Source organism: Neomonachus schauinslandi, chromosome 3, assembly GCF_002201575.2.
Source record: "Neomonachus schauinslandi chromosome 3, ASM220157v2, whole genome shotgun sequence".
NCBI lineage: Eukaryota > Metazoa > Chordata > Mammalia > Carnivora > Phocidae > Neomonachus > Neomonachus schauinslandi.
The window spans coordinates 171,525,699-171,548,557 of record NC_058405.1 but is presented as its reverse complement, the minus strand read 5'-3'; the positions used below and the strand labels follow the sequence as shown (position 1 = coordinate 171,548,557).

General features: G+C 40.5%; 1 protein-coding gene and 1 pseudogene across 18 annotated transcripts in view; one reads left to right on the top strand and one right to left on the bottom strand.

Annotated features, from left to right (window-relative positions):
• The window catches only part of FN1 (fibronectin 1), a 66,474-nt gene extending 43,615 nt beyond the window's left edge, over positions 1-22,859 (top strand). For 2 of the 18 annotated variants that reach the window (XM_044913743.1, XM_044913737.1), the window contains 18 exons: positions 278-442; positions 977-1,132; positions 1,809-1,922; positions 2,743-3,012; positions 4,213-4,400; positions 7,308-7,395; positions 8,134-8,310; positions 9,316-9,405; positions 9,618-9,797; positions 10,964-11,053; positions 11,986-12,270; positions 12,346-12,452; positions 13,806-13,944; positions 16,092-16,257; positions 18,109-18,233; positions 18,741-18,847; positions 21,600-21,707; positions 22,113-22,859. In XM_044913743.1, the coding sequence (XP_044769678.1) occupies positions 278-442; positions 977-1,132; positions 1,809-1,922; positions 2,743-3,012; positions 4,213-4,400; positions 7,308-7,395; positions 8,134-8,310; positions 9,316-9,405; positions 9,618-9,797; positions 10,964-11,053; positions 11,986-12,270; positions 12,346-12,452; positions 13,806-13,944; positions 16,092-16,257; positions 18,109-18,233; positions 18,741-18,847; positions 21,600-21,707; positions 22,113-22,184 (2,627 nt within the window). In that variant the 3' untranslated portion in view covers positions 22,185-22,859. Of the gene's footprint in view, positions 1-277; positions 443-976; positions 1,133-1,808; positions 1,923-2,742; positions 3,013-4,212; positions 4,401-7,307; positions 7,396-8,133; positions 8,311-9,315; positions 9,406-9,617; positions 9,798-10,963; positions 11,054-11,985; positions 12,453-13,805; positions 13,945-16,091; positions 16,258-18,107; positions 18,234-18,740; positions 18,848-21,599; positions 21,708-22,112 lie in introns of all 18 variants that reach the window. The other 16 variants (XM_044913751.1, XM_044913744.1, XM_044913750.1 and 13 more) reach the window with 10 other exon arrangements.
• On the bottom strand, positions 5,909-6,941 carry LOC110592313 (annotated as a pseudogene).

The following is a 22,859-nucleotide window of genomic DNA, read 5'->3' as shown; positions in this document are numbered from 1 at the left end:
TTCTCCTTCTAATGTTAATCCACAACTCAGTGACATTTTAAAGCTGGAATGTTAAAATAGCATTAACTGCAATTTTCTTCCAGTTTTTACACACTTATTAAGGTTCAGTACATGCATAAATAAGTATGTTTCTGTGTGGGCCCTATTAATAATACTCTTTTAAAGGGAATAATCAAAGGTGTGACTAATTGCTGTCTCAGTATGTGGATGTCGTGACTCAGCAATCCCCAACTATTTCTCAGCCCCTCACGCTTTGAACTAACCCCTTTTCACACAGGAGGAAGTAGCCCTGTCCAGGAGTTCACTGTGCCTGGGAGCAAGTCCACAGCTACCATCAGTGGCCTTAAACCTGGAGCGGACTACACCATCACCGTGCATGCTGTCACTGGCCGTGGAGACAGCCCGGCAAGCAGCAAGCCGATTTCCATTGATTATCGAACAGGTACTGACTCCTCCTCCGGGGAGACAGAGGAATATTTACTCGGTTAGGTTTGCAATGTTCTCCCAAGGTATTTTCCTCGTTGTGGAATTGCTTTTCTTTTTGAATAAGATGAAGCAACACAGACAGCTAACAGAGTTTTGAGCCAGATATTCGAAGAAGCACCGCAAAGGGCAGAGATTTTGTCTATTTTGTTAACGGATATATTCCATGTGCCTACAACAGAGACAGGCATAAGGGTGTTCAATAAATATTTGTTAATGAATGAATGAATGAGCTGATAAGGTAAGAAGACAAACACCTACTTGGAACATAGTTTCTTCGTGAATGAAACAGCCATCTTGAAAATAGGTAATGGTACCTAGATGCGTGCCCCACCTCCCAAAGGCAATCTCGGTGTTTCTGCAAAAGAAACACCTGGGAGTGATTAATAGTGATGAGAGATCTTTCCGTGCCTACCAGGACTGGAAAAAGCCTTGTCCGTTCTTGTCCCCACCGACTGGGGCCTCACTGGTTTCTCCTTGTTCTTATTTGTAGAAATTGACAAACCATCCCAGATGCAAGTGACTGATGTTCAGGACAACAGCATTAGTGTGAGGTGGCTGCCTTCAAGTTCCCCTGTTACTGGTTACAGAGTGACCACAACTCCCAAAAATGGCTCAGGACCATCAAAAACGAAAACTGCAGGTCCAGGTAAGAATAACCAGCATCTCCCATTCATCACGATAAACAGAAGAGGGCCACACATATGCTTTTTAAAATACGTGGCCACCTAGGTCTGAGTACTGTACATTTTCATATCATATGTCAAAGTTTCCCCATCTGTGAATTCGGGGCTTGAGATTGTTACAGACTCCCTCCACAGCAGAATTTTTAGGAGAAGTGCATTCCTCATTTTACATGCGTAGTTCTGTTTGTTGGTATGGACATCTTGCATTATTAGATCTCTCTTTGTGGTTTTATTTAGTCATGCACACAAAGGAGAGAGGTGGCCTAACTTTTTAAGATCCTTTTAGCTCTTGTTTTTGTTTTCATATAAAATCCTGGTAAAATTAGGATCCTAAGGCAATATCTTAAAATCAAACTAATTTTCATTTTTTCCGAGAGCAGCATCAGTCATTGTTGGAGACATCATATTAAATTTTAGAGTGGATCCTTTAGTTTGACTTTACTCCAGTATGGCGATTTGTATTAGCAATGAACATATCTGTCCAAGAGAAATCATATCTGACTCATCCATGTTTTCATGAGAAATCTACAAATGAAAAATCCAGGCCACCAGGCATTTATTACCAAACTCGGACAGCCACTTAACTGGCCTTACAGTGGATGACACAGATCCTGCATTTGCTTTTTACTCCCTTTGCAGATCAAACAGAAATGACCATTGAAGGTTTGCAGCCCACAGTGGAGTATGTGGTTAGTGTCTATGCTCAGAATCGAAATGGAGAGAGTCAGCCTCTGGTTCAAACTGCAGTAACGAGTACGTAACCAATGCTTCTTTCCCATTTTCAAAGTCAGTTTTGTTCTTAGGCATCTGTATGCCTTCCTCATGTCTTTTGCAATTACACCTAGAGAAAGCCAACTCGGTTAGTTCGTTATCTTGAGCTGAGCCCTTTACAGACATTTTTCCTTCTTGGTGCTAAGCAATGAACATCCAGGGAAAGAAGTTGTGGAACTATCCTAGTTGCTGTGCTTCGAATTTCTTTTGCTCATATGGCCTCAGCAAAATCTCATTTGCCTATAGCAAATCTACAAAAATATTTTGCCTGGACCTTCTTTTCTACGACTGGATGGTAAAGTTGATTGCAGCGTGCTTCATGAAGGTGTTATGTTTGGAGCATTTGGAAAACTGTCTGGAGCACATTTAATGTAAATAATAGAGGGGGGAGAGAAGAGTTAAAGAAAGATTATAATAATCTGAACCTAACGTTGAAAATCAACCTTGCCACTTCCAAGGTATAGAAAATCCAGGTCTGTGAGACTAACATCACACTGCAAAAATGAATCTTGGTAGAATATCGTAAAATTAATATGAATAAATCCTCCCTGTGGGGACATTTTGCAAGGTGCCTATGTGTCTCACATACACCTACGTCTTAATAAGTGATGTAACATTAAATCTTTTCTAAACCAAAAGAAACTTAATCATGTGTCAAGTAATTTTTCCATTTGATAGTGGGTTAATTGGAATTGAATTAATCCGAGAAAATGGTATCTGCAGAACTGCTTTGCACGTTATAAAAATGCTTATTTCACAACTTGCTTTTCACATAACCTCTTACCATTAATTTGCCTAACAGACATTGATCGCCCTAAAGGACTGGCATTCACTGATGTGGATGTCGATTCCATCAAAATTGCTTGGGAAAGCCCACAGGGGCAAGTTTCCAGGTACAGGGTGACCTACTCGAGCCCTGAGGATGGAATCCGTGAGCTATTCCCTGCACCTGATGGTGAAGAAGACACCGCAGAGCTGCAAGGCCTCAGGCCGGGTTCTGAGTACACAGTCAGTGTGGTGGCCTTGCACGATGATATGGAGAGCCAGCCCCTGATTGGAACCCAGTCCACAGGTATATCGTTAACCGCACCACTGGGTGCTCACGGGCACAGCAGCTTTATGCCCTGCTGAATGAGTTCTACTTGAGCGGGCTATTGAGTCCCTATAAAGGGGAAAAAAAAAGAAGAATAAAAAAAAGCAGCCTTTCTATTAGGAAAGACCCTCTTTAAAAAAGAATCGTCATAAACTATAAAGTTTAGGTGATATTCAGGTACAGTCTAATACAGGGAGGTTTTAGAGTGGCTTGGCTTATAAATAAGGCCCTAAAGTGAGACATTTGAAGATGATACTAAAATTATGGATTATTCCCTAAACTCTGACTCCCTGTGGTTATACTCACTGTGCATAAAGGAAAGAAGTTTGGCATCCTAGAACTTATTCTAAAAAAGGAATCCAAACTGGGCCATTTTCTAGCAGCATGATTCTGAGAACACGTAGGTAAGACCTTCCTTCTTTGGTTAGAGATCATGTGCGGGGTGTGTGATTTGCTTAAAGAATTGAGAACCGGACACATAGGAGCTGGTTTAGGGCGAATGCTTTCCACAATACTTTATCCGCTTGTGCTTTGTTTCTGAAGCAGAGTGGAATGCTAAATTTGTGTCCCTGTGACAGCATAAACCCTGGGGGGGACTATCTGTATTATTGCTCTTTGCTTCTCTTTTCTGCTTCTGTTGTGAGCCAGTTTTCTTCTTATGCTGCACCACAGAGAATACTTCAAATTTAGCAGCACTATCTGCTGTGGGGTTCAAATAAAGAGGATAAAAACATAATTCTATCTTTTTGGGGATGGAATACTCTGTGAAATGGTTTTCCATGCAAAGATCATTTATCTAGGAAAAGGGCTATTGCTCATCTTTCCATACAAATGGAAAATCAATCCTAATGGCCAATAAGCCATTTTTATTTTTTTTTTTTAAGGGAAAGCAGAAAACCAAACCAAACCAAACCAAACAAAAAATGACTTCTAAAACCTAAAGTCTCTTAGACTTCTGGCATGGTTACCCAAGTGCCTCCAGTGATTCTGAGAATTGGTAGATATAGAACACATTTTTTCAGCAAACGTTTTCTTTATTTTGCATCCCTTTTTGTACTTGCTCATACCGAATCTTTGCTTGACCAGGGAACCCACCTAACCAAACTTCTTGGAATTCACTTTATTTTCCCTCTTCTCCAGTTCCTATAAGATAACTCTAACCAATGACCCTCCTGACAGCCATTCCTGCACCAGCCGACCTGACGTTCACTCAGGTCACGCCGACAAGCCTTACTGCCCAGTGGACGGCACCCAATGTTCAGCTCACAGGATATCGAGTACGGGTAACCCCCAAGGAGAAGACTGGACCGATGAAAGAAATCAACCTTGCTCCTGACAGCTCATCTGTGGTTGTGTCAGGACTCATGGTAAGAAGTGCCCTTTTTCATTGGAATAAAGTACAGTTGGCCCTTGAACAACATGGTTTTGAACTGTGTGGGTCCACTTCTAGACGCGGATTTTTTTTTTTTATAGTACAGGATTTATAAATGTATTTTCTCTTTTTTGGATTTTATTAATAACATTTTGGTTTCTCCAGCTTACTTTATTGTAAGAATACAGTATATAATGCAAATAACATACAAAGTATGTGGTAATCAACTACTTATCAGTAAGGCTTGTGGTTAACAGTACAACTTTTATTAGTTAAGTTTTGGGGGACTCAAAAGTTATAAGCAGATTTTCAGCTGTGCAGGGGGTCGGCACCATTAACCCCTCCGTTGTTCAAGGATCAACTGTAGTTATCTCTTTCACAGTTTAAGGTGGTGGAGGTAAAATATCATAATAAATCTTACTGTGTTCTTTGCCTCTGCCATCAAATAATTTTATTGTAATTTTGTGTCAAGTAGAATTCTCTATATTGACCTAAGCTCTTCCAGATGATTGTCTGGGATGGACTTTTATAAATAGTGTTGGATTTTTCATAGCTCTCTAAATGTATATTCATTTTGTTTATTTTAAAAAGGCTTTATGTGTGTATGGGGGGGGGCCGCAATTCATATGTCCATAGGCTGAATGCATAAATCCACTTTGGTTATGCATTTTCTGAGCTCTGTTACCTTGGCAAGGAATATTTTCTAGTTCGTACCAACCTACCTGACCCTCCCTTCATTGAAACATTTATAATCCTTTACACGCACATGTGGAAAACTAGCCAGGAATCTAGGAAATTGATGTACTTCTTAAAATAAGGCCAATTTCAGGAGAAATGACAGAAAGAGGTTTCAGAGAGAGAAGAAAGCATTCTCTCTGCCTCTCCATGATCACACAAATTCATGATTGGCATCTGTCAGATCATAAAGGAGAAAAACAGGCTAATACCCATTTCCCCCATTTTGGATCAGCTCAGTGTAAGAATGTAAGTTATAGCTTACTTAGTGTTAACCCTAAGCACTTTTTTTTTTAAAGTGGGTATTTTATTTATTTGTACTTAAACCTATAATCCAGTCAGCCAGACTGGTACTATTATCATGATACATTAAAATGCAAAACATCTTTCTACAAATACTAGAATAATGAACAAATTAACAGTTCTAGTAAAACATCACAAGGGACAGAGGAAATCAATGAAGCACATTATAGTTTAACCCTTCACCATTAAAAATTGAGGTTATTAACAAGAAAAGCCTCACAATCTCAGAAAATACAAATTATCCTTCATCACACGTCTTTGTATCTTCACTTCCTATTCTTGAGGTTAGATTCTAGAGCCTAAAGATATCCACATTAGGATTGTATCTGGTTATCTCTAGCCAGAAACACCTTTTATCATGTTGTCCATAACAGCCAATGCTACTGAAACCTCTTTGACTCCAATCGTACCCCCTCAATGGACACAATAAGAATAATGGGAAACAAAAATATCGAGGCAGAGATATATAGGACAAAAGGCAAAGCCTAGGAGAAGTAATACAGCCACTGCCCGAATTGAGATCGAATAATATACTCATCGTCACACATCTTCAGGCTGTATGTTCACAGAGTAATTTGGGAACAAATCCATTATTTGCTGGGTACTAAAATACTTAGCAGATTGTTGTATTACACTATGGCTTTCCCCAGAAGTTTCTAAGATGGACTCCAAATCGCTGATGGAATTTTGCTGGAACTGGATCTGGGGCTGCAGGGATTCCTCTCCATAGTTCTGGAGCTGATTGTTCCAGGCTTGGGGGTACCAGGTCTGACTGGTCCAGGAATGGTTGCTCCAAGACTGGCCGTTCTAGGAGTGGTTGCTCCAAGACTGGCTGTTCCAGGTCTGGTTGCTCCAATTCAGGTTATTCCAGGTCTGGTTGCTCCATATTGGAAGGTTTCCGGAAGTGTTCCTCAGGTATCCCTGGTGGTAGGAATAGAAGCCTGGGTGTTCTGCGGTTGCTGTGCTGAGTCACACTCTTGTTCTCCTTTGGCCAATGGTTTTTCTGCCACCTCTTACATTTCATTCTCTGGTTCTGGAACCAGGTCTTCACCTGCTTATAGCTAAGGTTCAGAATGTTGGAAAGTTCTTGCATCTGCTGGAGACTGAGGTATTTCTGTCTCTGAAATCAATCATTGAGGAGATAGAGTTGGGTCTGAGAGAATACGGTTCTGATCTTCTGTTTCTTGCCCTGGGCCATAGCTTCCTTCCTCACTGTTCTCTCCTCTCCAGAAGTGGGTGGTAGTTTTACCCTGGGACTGGTGGAGGAGTCGGGGCTGTCCTGAACAAGCAGATCCATGGAGGAAGGAAGAGGAGAGACGGTCTCTGCGTGGGGTGTCTCAGCAGATGACATTTGCAGGAACGCATAATTTTCTTCAGGCCCATAAATCTCAGGCATTGGAGAAGAGTCCCTAGAACTGGGTGCTTCGGGGCCAGGCGGGCATTGGGGCAGAGCTGGATGTGCACTCATGTTGGTGAGTTGAGGGTAGACGGAAAAAAAAAAAAGAGTGAGATTGTAAGAAAGGCCCAGGCTTATGGATCTAGGTGGAAGAGCTGAGAGGAGTAGGAAGACCTCCAGATGCTAAGAGTCAGAAAGACAGGATGAAGTGGGTCACCACTGCAACAGTAAGAGCCAACCAGCCCAATGCAGCCAAAAGTCCCTAAGCACATTTTTAAATTCATTTAATTTACATGTGTTGTTGGTCATCTGCAGTGTAGGAATGAAATTCATCTAGGAATTTATAGTGCTGTGGGTTTGCTAGTTTATTTTTTCTTTTACAACCGTTGTGTCTTTCTAATGCTGTAGTGAAAACACCTGTGCTTTAGAAGATCACTTTGCTAAAGTTTACTGTGTCCTTCTTTCTAGGTGGCTACCAAATATGAAGTGAGCGTCTATGCCCTTAAGGACACTTTGACAAGCAGACCAGCTCAGGGAATCGTCACTACTCTGGAGAGTGAGTAATCAAGCTTTTAAGTATCAACAAACATTCTCCATAAATGGTAAATGATTTTCTAGATCACCAAGTTAAAAGAAGGAATCCCAGCTTGGAAACCGATTTGCTTGCCCATCTCTTTCTGAATTGCTGTTGTCACTGTTTATGCCCCTCCAGAAAGTGGCGCACTGGCACGTAAATAGAATCACTCCAAAACGTTATCATGTTAGTGTTATGAACTAGGACTGATACCTAGTTTATGCTCTACTTGTTGGAATTTGTTTTCATAATGTTTGGGGAGGACACACTGGCTTCTGCTGTACCTTAATGGTACAGAAAGTACTGGGCGAAATTGGGCCCAATTTCTGTACCAAAGTACTAACAATACATACATATATTATTGCTGGCTGGCCATATCATTGTAACTCCCACTACACTTATGTTATGTTATAATATATTAATAATTTTAATACTTATTGGGGTACTGGTAGAGAGTATAAAGCCAGACTTGGGAACCACTGGTAGCATCTGTAAAGGTTTTTAGTTAAAAAAAAAAAAAAAGATATGCGAGGTGAGTCTTTTCATATTTTTTAATTACTGTCAACCTTTCTTTCTAGATGCCATAGGAGAAAATCTATATGTTATTAGTTATGTGTAGAAATGGATATATTTAGTATATAATAAAAACACATTTTAAAATATCAAAACTTTCCCTAAAGGAGTCATCCAGGCACTGATCTCTGGTTGTGATTTGTGCAGATGTCAGCCCTCCAAGAAGGGCCCGTGTGACAGATGCTACCGAGACCACCATCACCATTAGCTGGAGAACCAAGACTGAGACAATCACTGGCTTCCAAGTTGATGCCATCCCAGCAAACGGCCAGACTCCAATTCAGAGAACCATCAAGCCAGATGTCCGGAGCTATACCATCACAGGTCAGGGAATTCACTGTACTGACTGTGTTTGTTGATTGCTATTCCCAACATATATTAGCTTATCAGTTACTCTACCACTTACACTGATTAAATTTATTGCCAATGTTTTACAATAATCCAGCTATAATTTTTAAAAACCTACTTTCATACTATGATTAGAAATAGTTGTATTCTGTGAATGCCTGATTTTGTCTCATGTTTGCCAGAGATATGGCATGAGTTCCATTTATTAAATTTAATCTTTTATCAATGTACCCTTTCTTATCAAAAAAATCTAACAATGCTTAAAACCAAAAGAAACTCAATAGTGGCATACAGTTCTTAACATTAACCTCTATTATAAACATAATTAAATTTTAAAATAAAATAAAGATCCAAGTTGTAGTCAGAGAATATTCAATATCTGGCTCAATTTAGGTCTTTTTGTGATTTAAAATTCTGATTCCAGTTACCAGTGACTGATGACAATAAAGGGAAAACACACTCAGTAGGTGCTTGCCCCTCATTCTCCAAGACGGCTACTTCTTCTTCTTTTTTTTTTTAAAGATTTATTTATTTATTTTAGAGAGAAAAAGAGAGAGAGCGGGAGAGGGGCAGAAGGAGAGGGAGAGAATCCCAAGCAGACTCCACGCTGAGCACAGAGCCCGATGTGGGGCTCCATCTCACAACCCTATCATGACCCGAGCCAAAACCAAGAGTCGGACGCTCAACCGACTGTACCACCCAGGCCCTTCTCTGAGATAGCTACTTTTAACATAGCATTTTTTAATTTTAAAATTTACTTTAGCCAGTATCTTTGTATGCATCAGTGATTTCCTTTTGAGATAATGTTTCTCATTAACAGTTAACAACCATGCCAGGCTCTAATTTATTGCTCAAATGTGGACCACTTGTGTGGTCTGTATACGTATGGGATGATAGAGGAACCATGAAAATTGCAGATGAGTTTGAAAATTTTCTAGATAAATTAAAATCGGATAAAAAGCATCTCTTCACAAATCGCAGGTTTACAACCCGGCACTGACTACAAGATCTACTTGTACACCCTGAATGACAACGCCCGGAGCTCCCCTGTGGTCATCGACGCCTCCACTGGTAACCACTTTTTTGCTGGAGAAATGCCACTGACTTAAACGTGATGGGTCATGTGAACTTAAGAAACAAAAATCAGGCTGACAGTGAATCATTTTTATAGTTATTAGAACCCTCAGATTCTCTCAAGTCTGTTTCTAAGGGTGGAAAAAGAGTGTGGGGATAATTTCCCTGGTTATTCACTTTCTTAGAGACTTAACCTTGTTTTCTTTTAGCCATCGATGCACCATCCAACCTGCACTTCCTGGCCACCACACCCAACTCCCTGCTGGTCTCGTGGCAACCGCCCCGTGCCAAGATTACTGGTTACATCATCAAGTATGAGAAGCCTGGGTCCCCTCCCAGAGAAGTGGTCCCTCGTCCCCGCCCTGGTGTCACAGAGGCTACTGTCACTGGTATTGCTGCTTCCCTGTTGCCATTTTCCGCCGGACTCCCTAGGACACACAAAGTGCTTAGCAGATTCCAACTGTGTCTTTGATGCTGTATCATGAGAATAAGGAGCCCCATTTCTGGTAACTTCAAAAAGCATCTTCTATCAAGGAGCTGTAGAGCTCAGTACATCTCAAAAGACACGGATTCATGAAAATACAGTAATTCTAATACTGTCTAATGGCATAACTAGAATCTTTTTATTGGCTGTATGTTTGCCAGATAATTGTAAAGTCCTGTCCTAGAAAAAAGACATTTTTCAAAACAAACTAGCTAATTGAGATCCTGTCTTCCCCACTAGCTCTCTAAAGATCTGATGATCTAATAGGCCTTGCCAGAGTGCCACCTGCCACTGCCTTCATTACCCAGGTTCACAGAATGGGTCTTGAGACAAAGGGATTCCCAACCACCCATACTGGAAAGCATGCCTGGAATGGGGAATCAGGGCTGTCCATTTCAGTGGGAAAGATCATAAGCCTCTGGTATTATTTTTGTCCAGGAGATTTAATTTTTAAACTCTCTTCAGGATATCATCTGGACTTGAAAATCTTATAGAACACAGAGATACCAGAAAGAGACACTGCTTTTTTAGAAACTTTGGGGACAGGAAAATAGAATCACTCATGGAAGGAGTTGAATTGGCTTCCTACAGGGGCCACACAGAGATTGGCCACCCTCTCCTACAGAGTACTTACCTTTGTCTAACTTTTCATTGATCCTGCCACTGAGGACCATCTCGTTATTAGGCCCTAAGTAGATTCATGTATACAATCTGCAATGATCTCTCCCAAATGTATATCCCACTGGTGGTGTACGGTGCTGATAGATTTTCTTGAATTCAAAAGGGCGAATAAGACAACATGGTAAAAGAATACCCACAAGATGTTAGCATAAAAGTGCTTTTTCAGGTGTCAGATTTGATAGGAAAGTTATTAATTTACCAAGTGGCCACAATATGTGGAGTATTTGGGTTTTGTGGAAAAAAAAATGAAGTCGATTTTACCTTTCAGGAGGCCAAAAAGGCCAGCCAGAGAGAAGACGCTTGCTTCCCAATTGCATCTCCTGGTAAGGTCAACTCCCATTTGACTAGCTGAGCCCACAGACATAACGTGATGATCTGTCCTTCCATCAGGTCTGGAACCGGGCACCGAGTACACCATCCAAGTCATTGCCCTCAAGAATAACCAGAAGAGTGAGCCCCTGATTGGAAGGAAAAAGACAGGTAAAGGGCACCTTCTGGGTAATAGGAAGATAATGAAGACAAAACTAATTAGAAGTGATCAATTTTGCAGTGAAAAGGCTCTCCAGGTTTTGATAACTTTCTCAAGGAAATTTTTTCTTAATCAGGTTAGCATATATATGTTGTGCTCTTTGACAGCACAATAACCTAACATAATCTGCAGCTTTCCGTTTTATTTTTCTCTTCGCCAATCAATATAAAGCCTTCTATTCACCTTTAAAAAATCTAAGCCAGATATTAAAATGTAGAAACCAGGTTGCTGTTATTGCTATTCTTCTATACCTTCTGTTGAAGTTAATGTTAAAAAAAAAAAAAAATAGTAGGGAAAATAATCCTTCCCGTTCTCTTTATTTATCATCTGGTTTCTGAAACTTGAACTAAATAATCGTACTTTTTCATCCAATTTCAGTTTAACTTGAAGAAAATTCATTATTTATACTAATAGGAGAATTTTGGAAATAAACATGTATGTATTTTTATCTATTTTTACCATTTCAATTCATGAAAAACTGGAATTCTCATACTTCAGATGCTGAAATAATTAGTCTGGATTCTAGTCCTTATAACATGATTCTCAAATGAAGAAAAGAAGAAAAAAGCCTGCACATTTCAGTTCCATTAGGCTTAATTTGAGCAGAAGTAGCTTCTGTGGGGCTTAGCGGTTCAAAGCTTTGTGTGTATGGTAAATTCATACTAACGCTTTTTTCACTCTAAACTATAAAGAAACCTTTGAGAAAAATCATAAAGATTTCTTTTTTGGAAAAAGTGTCTTGTGATCTAAGAACTGCTAATGTTCTCGAGTCTTTGATTAGATCGATAAGCTGTCATTGTTGCCTGAATTGGTAATGACCACTGCTGCTACTTTTGGGAGCTTAACACGCTTTGCTTTTTTGGCTCTAACCTCTCTTGGCTAGATGAGCTTCCCCAACTGGTAACCCTTCCACACCCAAATCTTCACGGACCAGAGATCTTGGATGTTCCCTCCACAGTTCAAAAGACCCCTTTCATCACCAACCCTGGGTATGACACTGGAAACGGTATTCAGCTTCCTGGCACTTCTGGTCAGCAGCCCAGTGTTGGGCAACAAATGATCTTTGAGGAGCATGGCTTTAGGCGCACCACACCGCCCACAATGGCCTCCCCTGTAAGGCATAGGCCGAGACCATATCCGCCGAATGTAAATGAGGAGATCCAAGTTGGTCATGTCCCCAGGGGAGACGTTGACCATCACCTCTACCCTCACGTTATGGGACTCAATCCAAATGCCTCTACAGGACAAGAAGCTCTCTCTCAGACAACCATCTCTTGGACCCCATTCCAAGAAAGCTCTGAGTATATCATTTCATGTCATCCGGTTGACACTGATGAAGAACCTTTGCAGGTAATTGATTTTTCTCTTTACTTCTGGGCAGCCTAGAAATAAGTAAGCTAGGTAACTGAAGTGACCAGAGCTCTAATATAAACATTCTAGGGCCTCTTAGAAAGGTAGCACGCTTGGGATGCCTGGGTGGTCAGTTAAGTGGATGCCTTCGGCTCAGGTCATGATCCCAGGGTCCTGGGATCGAGCCCCGCATTGGGCTCCCTGCTCAGTGGGAAGCCTGCTTCTCCCTCTCCCACTCCCCCTGCTTGTGTTCCCTCTCTCGCTGTCAAATAAATAAATAAAATCTTTAAAAAAAAAAAAAAAAGAAAGAAAGTTAGCATGCTTAAGCCCTGGTTTCTCTTTTTTAGATCTCAGTATGGCTGTGCTTTGGGGGATGTACCAAAGAGTAGCATCAGCTTTTGTTTCGTAGAGAGAATAAAATAATTTCTATTATTCTCACACATTTGAGGCTCCTTAGTAATATGGACAAAGAAATGATCTGAGAAAAGAGAGATAAATATTCTGCCTGAACTTACATTTGTGCAGGAAGGGCTAAAATGCCATCCTTGGGGCTCCTGGCTGGCTTAGTTAGAAGGGCATGTGACTCTTGATCTCAGGGTTGTGAGTTCGAGCTTCAGGTTGGGTATAGAGATTGCTTAAAAATGAAATCTTTAAAAATAAATAAATGAAATAAAATGCCATCCTTATAGTTTGTCCTTGAAGAATCCCATTATCTACAGTATGTCCCAGGAAAAAGAATTTACATGAAGTTGTGCACATCAGCTGTTATAAGTGACTGACTCTTTAAAACTTTTATTCTTTAATTTGTCTTGCTGGTACCAATTTTTAGTGGGTTCTTATTTTTAGAAAGTGGCAGAATTAAAAAAAAAAACTGACTACACTGTGAAAGATTTATGAGCTTAGAAACATGAGTTTGAGGATTTGCCCAAATGCTTTAAGGACCCCATGTCGGGGTCACATGCCACCTTGCAGATATGAGTATATCTCCCACACAGCGCAGTGTCCACGCTTTATGTGAAAAGGGCATGGCCAGGGGAGTCCAGTGGGCTTGCACAGGCCTGCAGTCACAGCAGGATGAACAGGAGGCTGTTGAATTACTGAGGGCTCCTGGTAACTATGGAGCACATAGGGTAGATTTTTGACAGGAAAATTTGGCAGATTGAAAAGATGGCCCCTCACCCAAGTTCCGTTTCTCTCCACGGCTGGTCTGGGACGTTTATACATACCCTCCTTCTTTGTCTTCCTTTGCTTTACTTACATAGTGCAGGTTGTTGATAAGAGAATAGGGAAAGAGTCACGTCAATTCCTCAGTATAACGTTTCTCCCTCACTTTGGATGTGCCAATGATTGCAGTTCCGAGTTCCTGGGACCTCTGCTAGCGCCACGCTGACAGGCCTTACCAGAGGGGCCACTTACAACATCATAGTGGAGGCCCTGAAAGACCAGAAGAGGCACAAGGTTCGGGAGGAGGTTATTACTGTTGGCAACTCTGGTATGTGAATGCCTGGTTACTCAGGCGCAGGCTCCCCTCTGGACTACTCCAAAGACACTTTTTCTCTCCACTGTTCCTTTGTTGTTGTTGCCTTTTAACTTTGGGAAGTGATGCCATGAAGTAAATGAGCAACTTTACATTCAATTATTCTTCCCTCATAGTATCCTAGTTTCTTTGTAAAGTAGTCTCAGTGATATGATAATAGACCTGGGAGGGACCTCAAGCGTGATTTAGTCCAACATTCTGACTCCCTGCTAGCGAGTGTCTGAGTTGATACAGGGCACTGGTCCCCCAATCTCTTTTCCCAGACCCTCTGCTCCTCACCACATTGTTGTCCTCTTGCGTGATCTCTAAGTACCGAAACGGATTATCTATAAAGGAAATTCCCTATCTGCAGACATTAGTGACTGCTGGTTTTTGTTCCTGATGTAAAATGCTACAAACATACCCCATTTCGGTTCAAAGAGCTACCTTCTTTCAATGTTATTTCAATTTCTTTTTCTAATTATATAACCCCAAAGCCAAATAGAAGTTAAATGATCACGGACCCCTCTTTGTAGCACCTGCAAAGTCCTTTTAAATCAGTAGTGAATCACCTGGCTTTTTAACCTGCATCAGCTGAAGATTGACCAAGGAACATGAGATAGGGAATCCTCAAAACCATGAATCTTCAGTCTTCCCACCAGAGGGTTCTCTATCTCACAGCAGCAGGGAGTGCTGAATTCTGTCTCTGTCAAATGACAGGCTTTTTTCCTAGGGTTGCAGATGACTGATATTTTACATGTATAAATATCTGTGAATTTAAGCAGTTGACTGTTTGGTGGGGGATCATATAGTACTTGTTTATTATGTATCCAGGGTGATGCATGCCTTCTGCCTTGTGTGGTTTTACTAGTAGAAAGCCACGGGAAAGGAATTTTCAAAAGCACAAAAGTCTTTGTGCTTTTCCACATCATTTTTTTTTAAAGATTCCATCTCCATAACTTAAGTCAGGTGGAATTTTAACTGGTGGCTATTTTTAGGAGGGTTACTGAAACCCCTAGTAACACTTTAGGTTCCTTTCATTTTCCTTTCCAACCCCGTATCCCCAGCAGCAATATTCTGCATTCTAGCCAGGTTCTCTGGCCTTTCAGACATGTCAGACTTCTTAGTTTCTCCCAAACTCTATTTTCTTCCAGGGCGATGCCTTTTAAACATTACACACTTCAAATATCTACTGCTTTCGAGCTTTTGATTTTTGCACTGTAAAAAGAAATACACACAGTGGGATTCAAAGTCACAGAAATTAGTTTATGTAATTTTTAGAGAATCATTGGAAGCATACTTTGGTTTCACAGATTACTTAAGTTTTCTCAAAACATAAAAACCGATATACTAGACAACACGAAGAGACTACATTACGTATTCTTAAGTCATTCATATCACTTGCTTTCTCTTATTTGGAACAGTTGATTTTAATGATAAAGTAAAGCTCTCCTATTACTAGCATACTAATGTACAAACTCTAGCTATGATGCAATAATAAAAGTGAATATTGCATTGTAATAGTATATAAAAATGGCTAAGACTTTTGCATTAAAACCAAAGGATGCTCTCTAATAATTTTCTTTACTTGGTGAGCACTTTCTAAGTGCTGGCAATGGACCAGTGCTTTGAATTCATGATATCCACGTAATCTTTACAAGATCCTGAGCAGATATATTTTTGTGATTAACCCCATATTACAGATGAGGGAAGTAAGGCAGAGAAATGCAAAATAACTAGCTTAAGGTCCCTCAGGTAGTGATGGAGAGACATTTCAGCCTTTGCATCCCACTGGAGTTCTTAACTAGCTTAAAAATGCCTCAAGATATGTTTCAGGTGCTATAGACTAGTTTTACCGGAAATGGTGATTTTTTTAGTACTGATGGCAAAAATGGAAGTTAGAGTCCTTTTAAAGTGCTCGTGGCAAGTGTCCTCTGGCAACATCTAAGCATTGTTTATTAGAGCAACTGATGCATTGGTAAAACAAATGAATGTTTCTTAATGCTGCTGGGATTTCTGTTTTAGACTAGGTCATTATAACAATAATTCAGTTTTCTTCTTATGGTCTAAAATCACCATTAAGATGTCTTTTTTTTTTTCTTTTCCTCCTTTTTTTCATGTAGTCAACCAAGGCCTAAACCAACCTACAGATGACTCATGCTTCGACCCCTACACAGTTTCCCATTATGCCGTTGGAGAGGAGTGGGAACGGTTGTCTGAATCTGGCTTTAAGCTCTCGTGCCAGTGCTTAGGCTTTGGCAGTGGTCATTTCAGATGTGATTCATCTAGTGAGTAGCTTGCTTTGTCTGTCTCCTCCAGTTTCATGCATTTGCACAATGTGTCAAGGAAGCATGTTTGGCAGACACAGGCTCTTCCAAACATGAAGCAAAAGAGGGGAGACTGCTTGACTCAAAGTAACATTTTGCATCATAAAGAATGATGGGAAATTTTACTTGTTGAATATTGCTTCATTTCAGGGGTTCTTTGTCAATATGACTATTAATTAAAAATACATTCGTGATGGTAATGATTTTTTTAAATTTTCTGTTAAGATAATAAAGTCAAACTCTCTGGAGCTAAGTCTAATGAAGAGTAAGTATCAGAGACACAAAGGAATCCCAAATCGCTCTTAATCTTTAATGTTGAGTGAGTTCGGAGGTAAACATTTATACTCACACTCTTTCAGTACAAACCAAACATACACATATCATAACATATACACACTGTCATATCACACGTACACATACACATATCAGGTAGCTTGAATCTTGCCAAGTAATGTAGAGAGTACTGATAATCATCTATAGATAATTAAGAATCAACTTCAATGGAAAAATATTTGATTTTCAAACTATAAAAAGATTTTAACATTTTTAATGGTATTTTCAGTTAAAATAATCCTAGGGATAACTTATTATGCTTTGAGATTTAACATTAGAATTTATAAAACTTTCATTTATGCTTTTTTAGGGGATGTGATTATTATTGACAATTGGTTTATTTTTATAGGTGTTACCCATTATGGCTTATAAACAAGCCGCCTACAGACATACCCCGAAATTATATTTGGGGAAATCCAACATAACAGATTTTTTAAAGATTTTCACACTAAAATATGAAATGGTTTAATTCAGACTAAAATATGGAGACAACTAATTTTTTCAAATGTAGACTACTGTGCTTGACCATCTGAAAATGGAAAGATGGAACAGATGTGTCCTATGCCATGTAGGAGTTGGAAGTTTGAAAATTTGGCATCAGTTAGGTGGTTTTTCATTTCTGAAACTGAACTATTTTAAGTTTGTATATTTATTACTTAGGTAAGTACTTAGGCACAATGCGGGAACAGAGCTGTAAGGTGATTTATGTGATTCTCTGGCTCAACTGACATATTCTTTGCTTAGATGTGATAATTGTCAAATAACTTTTAAAGTTTAAGAATGAAAAAAAGTTTAATGAATGGCTGACTTGTTATACAAACTTCTGAAGTGTGTTTTGTTTTAGTAAAAACCTTAGAGATTAAAATGTCATCTTTTATGGACAGCAGTTAAAGATATGCAACTGTGACTTTTAGATATTCTTCAGAACAAGTCTTATCTGTTGGAATAATAACCAGTGATTTATCATTTTGTTGGTTTTTGCTTTATTTTGATACACAGGTTTATTCTTTTACTCTTTCCATTTACAAGAAACAGGTTAGGGCATGTATAAGCCAGCTGAGCTTTGTTTTTTGGTTAATAGAACTACATCGTATCCAGGTTCTCTGCAAATCCAAAAAGTGACTTTTTGTCTATGATCCATTCCCAAAAGACTATTTAAATCCTACTTTGGTTTTCAATAATGTTAAACCTTAATAGTGAGAATGCAAATGAAGGTCCCCGACTATTCTTGTGACATGATTATGGGGAAATGAATTGCATCTTAAAATGTCCTGGAAAATGTTAAGTGATAAAGATAATATTTTTAAATCCAACCAAAAAGTAGTCTGTCATGGAGATCATGACCCTCAGCTTTTCTTGCCACTCCTTCCAGGTACCTGGCTTTTAAAATCCCATGACATGTCCCAGAGCACTGTCTTGTGAGTCAGAACACACTGATAACTCTTTGCCTCTGATTCCGCCCCCCCCCCCCCCCCCCCGAATGGTGCCATGATAATGGTGTGAACTACAAGATTGGAGAGAAGTGGGATCGTCAGGGGGAAAATGGCCAGATGATGAGCTGCACATGTCTTGGAAATGGAAAAGGAGAATTCAAGTGTGATCCTCGTACGTTCGTTGCCATAGATCATCTTTAGTGCCTTAAGCACTCCCACTTTTATTACTGAGCTGTAACTCTCATTCACAGAAATGACTGGAGACTTTAGGTCTCCTTGAGGAGTGAACAGTGGGTTTGTTAATCTTTTGATTTGGGAAAGTGGAGACAAGCTTCAAAAATGAGCCATGATTTAACGTTATTATAGGACAGGTTAGCACTTTTCTGACCTGAGTATTTTGACCATAATCTGCAGTGAAATATTACAAGAAAGCTTTATGGGTCTTCAGATTCAACTTTTAAAACATTAAACTCTTCAGGTTATCAGATTTAGTTTTTGGAAGTGCTGCCCTAAGATCTATACAGCAGTACCTCTGTTACCAATGGTTCCCATAAACATGTGGGATTTGGGCTGTGAGGATGCACATTTTGGAGAGAACCAGAACCCATCCCTACATATAAAGGTGAAGTCTGTCTTGTTCTCAGTCTTACGTGACCTTCTGACTTGTATCTCCATGTAGATGAGGCCACGTGTTATGATGATGGGAAGACATACCACGTGGGAGAACAGTGGCAGAAGGAATATCTTGGTGCCATTTGTTCTTGCACATGCTTTGGAGGCCAGCAGGTAAGGCCGGCCTCCCTGTAATTGAGATAAGATAAAGGGGAGTCTCCTGCACTGGTGATTGAGAGGTCAGCTTGCTGTGTGTGTGCTGTACACAAAGGTGTGGTAATGCCCCTTATGAAAGTAGAAATACCTCCTTTCCTGTTGGCACAGAGCTGCCAACATGAGGCTACTCTACACCTCTTCCCAGTTCTCAGCTCCATGGCAGCCTCAGCCCCTCTCACACCTACTATTCTCAGGCTGTCTCTATTCTTCAGCAACTGAAGTGTCAAATGCTGGGTAGCATTGGGCCTCTAGATCCATGCTGATGGATAGATGTCCACATGGCAATGTTGTTAAGATCTAAGAAAGGGTCTAAGAAAATACCCTCTCTCAATCCAATAATAGATTCCTGCTACAGATCTAGCACTGTGCTAAGGAATATGGGACAGACAGAGGGAATGTGGAATGGTCCTGGCTCTTAAGGATATAATTGGAGGCATTAAGTTAGCATACATTGAGAGTCAAGCTAATTAAGTGAGTTTCTTCGTGGGTCTGACAAATAGTTTCCAGGTAGGCTGGAATCAGCAAGAGAGGTTCCATGGAAAAGAGAAACATACACTGGCTGGGGTTTCGGATGTTTAAAATAGGTTGAGGGAAGAGGAGGAAGCAGAAAGACCGGAGTAAGTGTACCACCCGGGATGGGAAGGAGCTGTTATATGTGGGTTCCAGTGAGCCAACCCACTGCCCGGTGTCTTGTAACAAATCAGATGAGAAGAAGGTGGGGGGGCACTTATGGAAGGGCCTGGAAGTCCATTGTTTAAGCGAGAAGTTCTCAACCATTTCTCATCTGTGCCCTACTTCACTATAATAATAAAAAAAAAATGCTATGCTTTCCTCTAATGTTATTTGAAATTTCAAAATAAAATTTCATGTAACTCAAAAGCAAAGGAATATAACATTCCTTTGTTTCCAATGAAAACATACCATCTCCAACAGCTCCTCACATTCTGATACGTGAAGACCATGCTCCCCCCGCCAGGGTAAGATTCACTGGCTGAAGCCTATTGCATTAGCCAATTGTAGGTACCCAAGAAGAAAGGGAGCATGATGGAAAGTGGTTTTTAGGAAAATTAGTCCTGCAGCAGGAAAGGGCCTTCAGGGGTCTGGCTCTGCCCCACCTGAGGACCTGGCTGGCAGCTCATGGAAACTACTCTGATCTCCTTCCACCCGTAGTGGTTAGGTGGGGAGGGAGAGGCTCCCCATTCTGATAGAGAAAAGCTGTGGAGGTGCTCTGTCTCTCATTAACACCTATGAAGACTGTGATGGTGGACCTTTTCTGGTAAGTGGCTGGTATAGAAATGTGTGATGGAAAGTGAATTTGTAGAATGTGGTCTCACTTCAGCATCTCCTCAGTATTTATGCACATGAGACCTTTCATTTGTGACACCTATTCTGTTCTAAAGGAAGTGCTAAATGAAACACTTAAGACAGCAGTGGAAACTGTTACATTTTTATGTGAAAGCAAGATTCAGTGACTCTGTAAGTAGGTATTTACCTGTATTATATTAGGTGTTATGGGGAATATGCTTTTAAATGGAGAAATATGTCTGGAATATTTAAGTGACAGTATAAGGAAGAAAGTGATTGTATTATTTAAGGTTCTTTTGGTTGTAAGAGGAAAGGTCAGCTCAGGTTGATTAAGGCAAAAGAAAGACGTAACAAGAGTCCAGGATCTACCCGCTTCAGGACCAGTCCAACAGTGGTATTCAGAGTCTCTCACTCTCTCATATGCTTTGTTCCTTTGTTTTTTTTTGTTAAGATTTTAGTTATTTATTTGAGAGAGAACGAATGAGACAGAGAGAGAGCATGAGAGGGGGGAGGGTCAGAGGGAGAAGCAGATTCCCCGCTGAGCAGGGAGCCCGATGTGGGACTTGATCCCTGGTCTCCAGGATCATGACCTGAGCCGAAGGCAGTTGCTTAACCAACTGAGCCACCCAGGCGCCCCTGCTTTGTTCCTTTGTATTGGCTTTGTTTTCCAGAAGCCCCTGCTGATAGTGAAAAAGATGACCTCTATTAGCTCTGTGTTTATCCCCTACAGGCTTAGGAGCAACAGTGAAGGAGAACACGTCTCCTCACATTTCTAGAAATAATCTCAGGGAGAAGTCTTAGTGGCTCAGCTCAGTCCTGTTCCCATCTCTTATCCCAGGTGTGGCCAGATGAAAAGCTACAGCGTCCACTGGCCATGGCAATGCAGGAAGGAAGGGACAGCAGAAGGAGCATGGCCAGGCATTACTCAACTGGGGGGCAGTCCCAAATCAAGAGCACTTCACTGTGTGGATCTCCTCCCACTTGCTCCGAGCAAGGCAGTCTTTGGGGCTGCATTTCCTATAAAATGAGGGTGTTTGTCCTGTGATCTCAACTCCCTTGTAGAAAGCTCTAGGATTCTGGGAAAACTTCTGTGTCTTCTAGTACAGAAAGCGTACGTAGGAAGTTGGGACTGGAACGAGCCTTAGCAGATGGATGGGGTTTGAATGGGAAGAGAAGGGAGGACATTTCAGGAAAATCATAAATAGACAGGAGTGATCAGAAGATATGAGTAATAAGCCAAAATGTATTCTAAAAGTTATAAATGCCTAAAATCAGCATCAGAGAGATTAAGTGCTCATACATTGCCAAGAGGTAAGACCTGAAATTCTTCTTTAATGAAGGCACTAATGGTGATGTTCTTGGGTGATCGTAAACCCCGTTTGACTTCATGTCTGTGTTCTCTCAGGGCTGGCGCTGTGACAACTGCCGCAGACCAGGGGCTGAACCCGGTCAGGAAGGCTCCACTGGCCACTACAACCAGTACTCGCAAAGATACCATCAGAGAACTAACACTGTACGTGCACCTGCACCTTGAGTGTTTCTCCCCTAAACGCAGTTAGATACCTAGTAGGGAGTCTCTTTCTGTAGGTACCTTTCTTCTGAATGAGCCAAGTGTTCCTTATTGTTAAAAACATCTTTTAAATGCCTTGAGTAGAAGACTGTACCCTGTAACACAATTTAGGTTCAAATTTATCAAAACGTTTGAAGATCTCCTATTGCCCAGTACATTGCCTATTGCCCAGTACATTGCTAAGTTCCCAAAGCCAGAAACATTCTCCTGTCTGTAAGCAGTTGTCATCAAAGCCTCTCCGCTTTTATTCCGTACGCCTCACAGGATTTTTTTTTTTTTTGGTGAATTTTTCTTCTATTTTAACAGAAGTCTGTTTTTTTTTTTTTTTTCCTTTTTCTGTTTTAACAGAACGTCAACTGCCCCATTGAATGCTTCATGCCTATAGATGTACAGGCTGACAGAGAAGATTCCCGAGAGTAGTATTTCGGACCCAGAGGAACAAGCATGGATCTCTGTCAAGGTCCATCCAAACTGGAGTGATGTTAGCAGACCCCATCTTAGAGTGTTTCTCTCTTAAGCCCTTTTGCTCTGGAGTAACTTCTCCAGCTTCAGCTCAACTCACAGCTTCTCCAAGCATCACCCCTGGGAGTGTTTTGAGACTTTTCTCGTAAGTGGGGGCCGTACATTGCCCGTTCTGCTCTGAAGTATTCAATACCGCTCAGTATTTTAAATGAAATGATTCTCACTTGTGATTTGGTTTGGGATCAACAGGGAGCACAGGCGCCAACCAACATAAAGATGCATTGAAATTGTATCCTCTGAAATTTTAAGTAGGAAAGTTACCCAAACACTTCTGCTTCCACTTCACTGGCCTGCGATATTGTACGAACGGCATGTCCTTGTTACTGTGATATTTAAAATATCCACAGTATTCACCTTTTTCAAATGATTCTAGTAATATCTTTCTCTTATCTGTTATTTATCAATTTTTCCCAGTATTTTTATATGGAAAAAATTGTATTGAAGACATTTAGTATGCAGTTGATAAGAGGAATTTGGTATAATTATGGTTGGTGATTATTTTTTATATTGTATGTGCCAAAGCTTTACTACTGTGGAAAGACAACCGTTTAATAAAAGATTTACATTCCACAA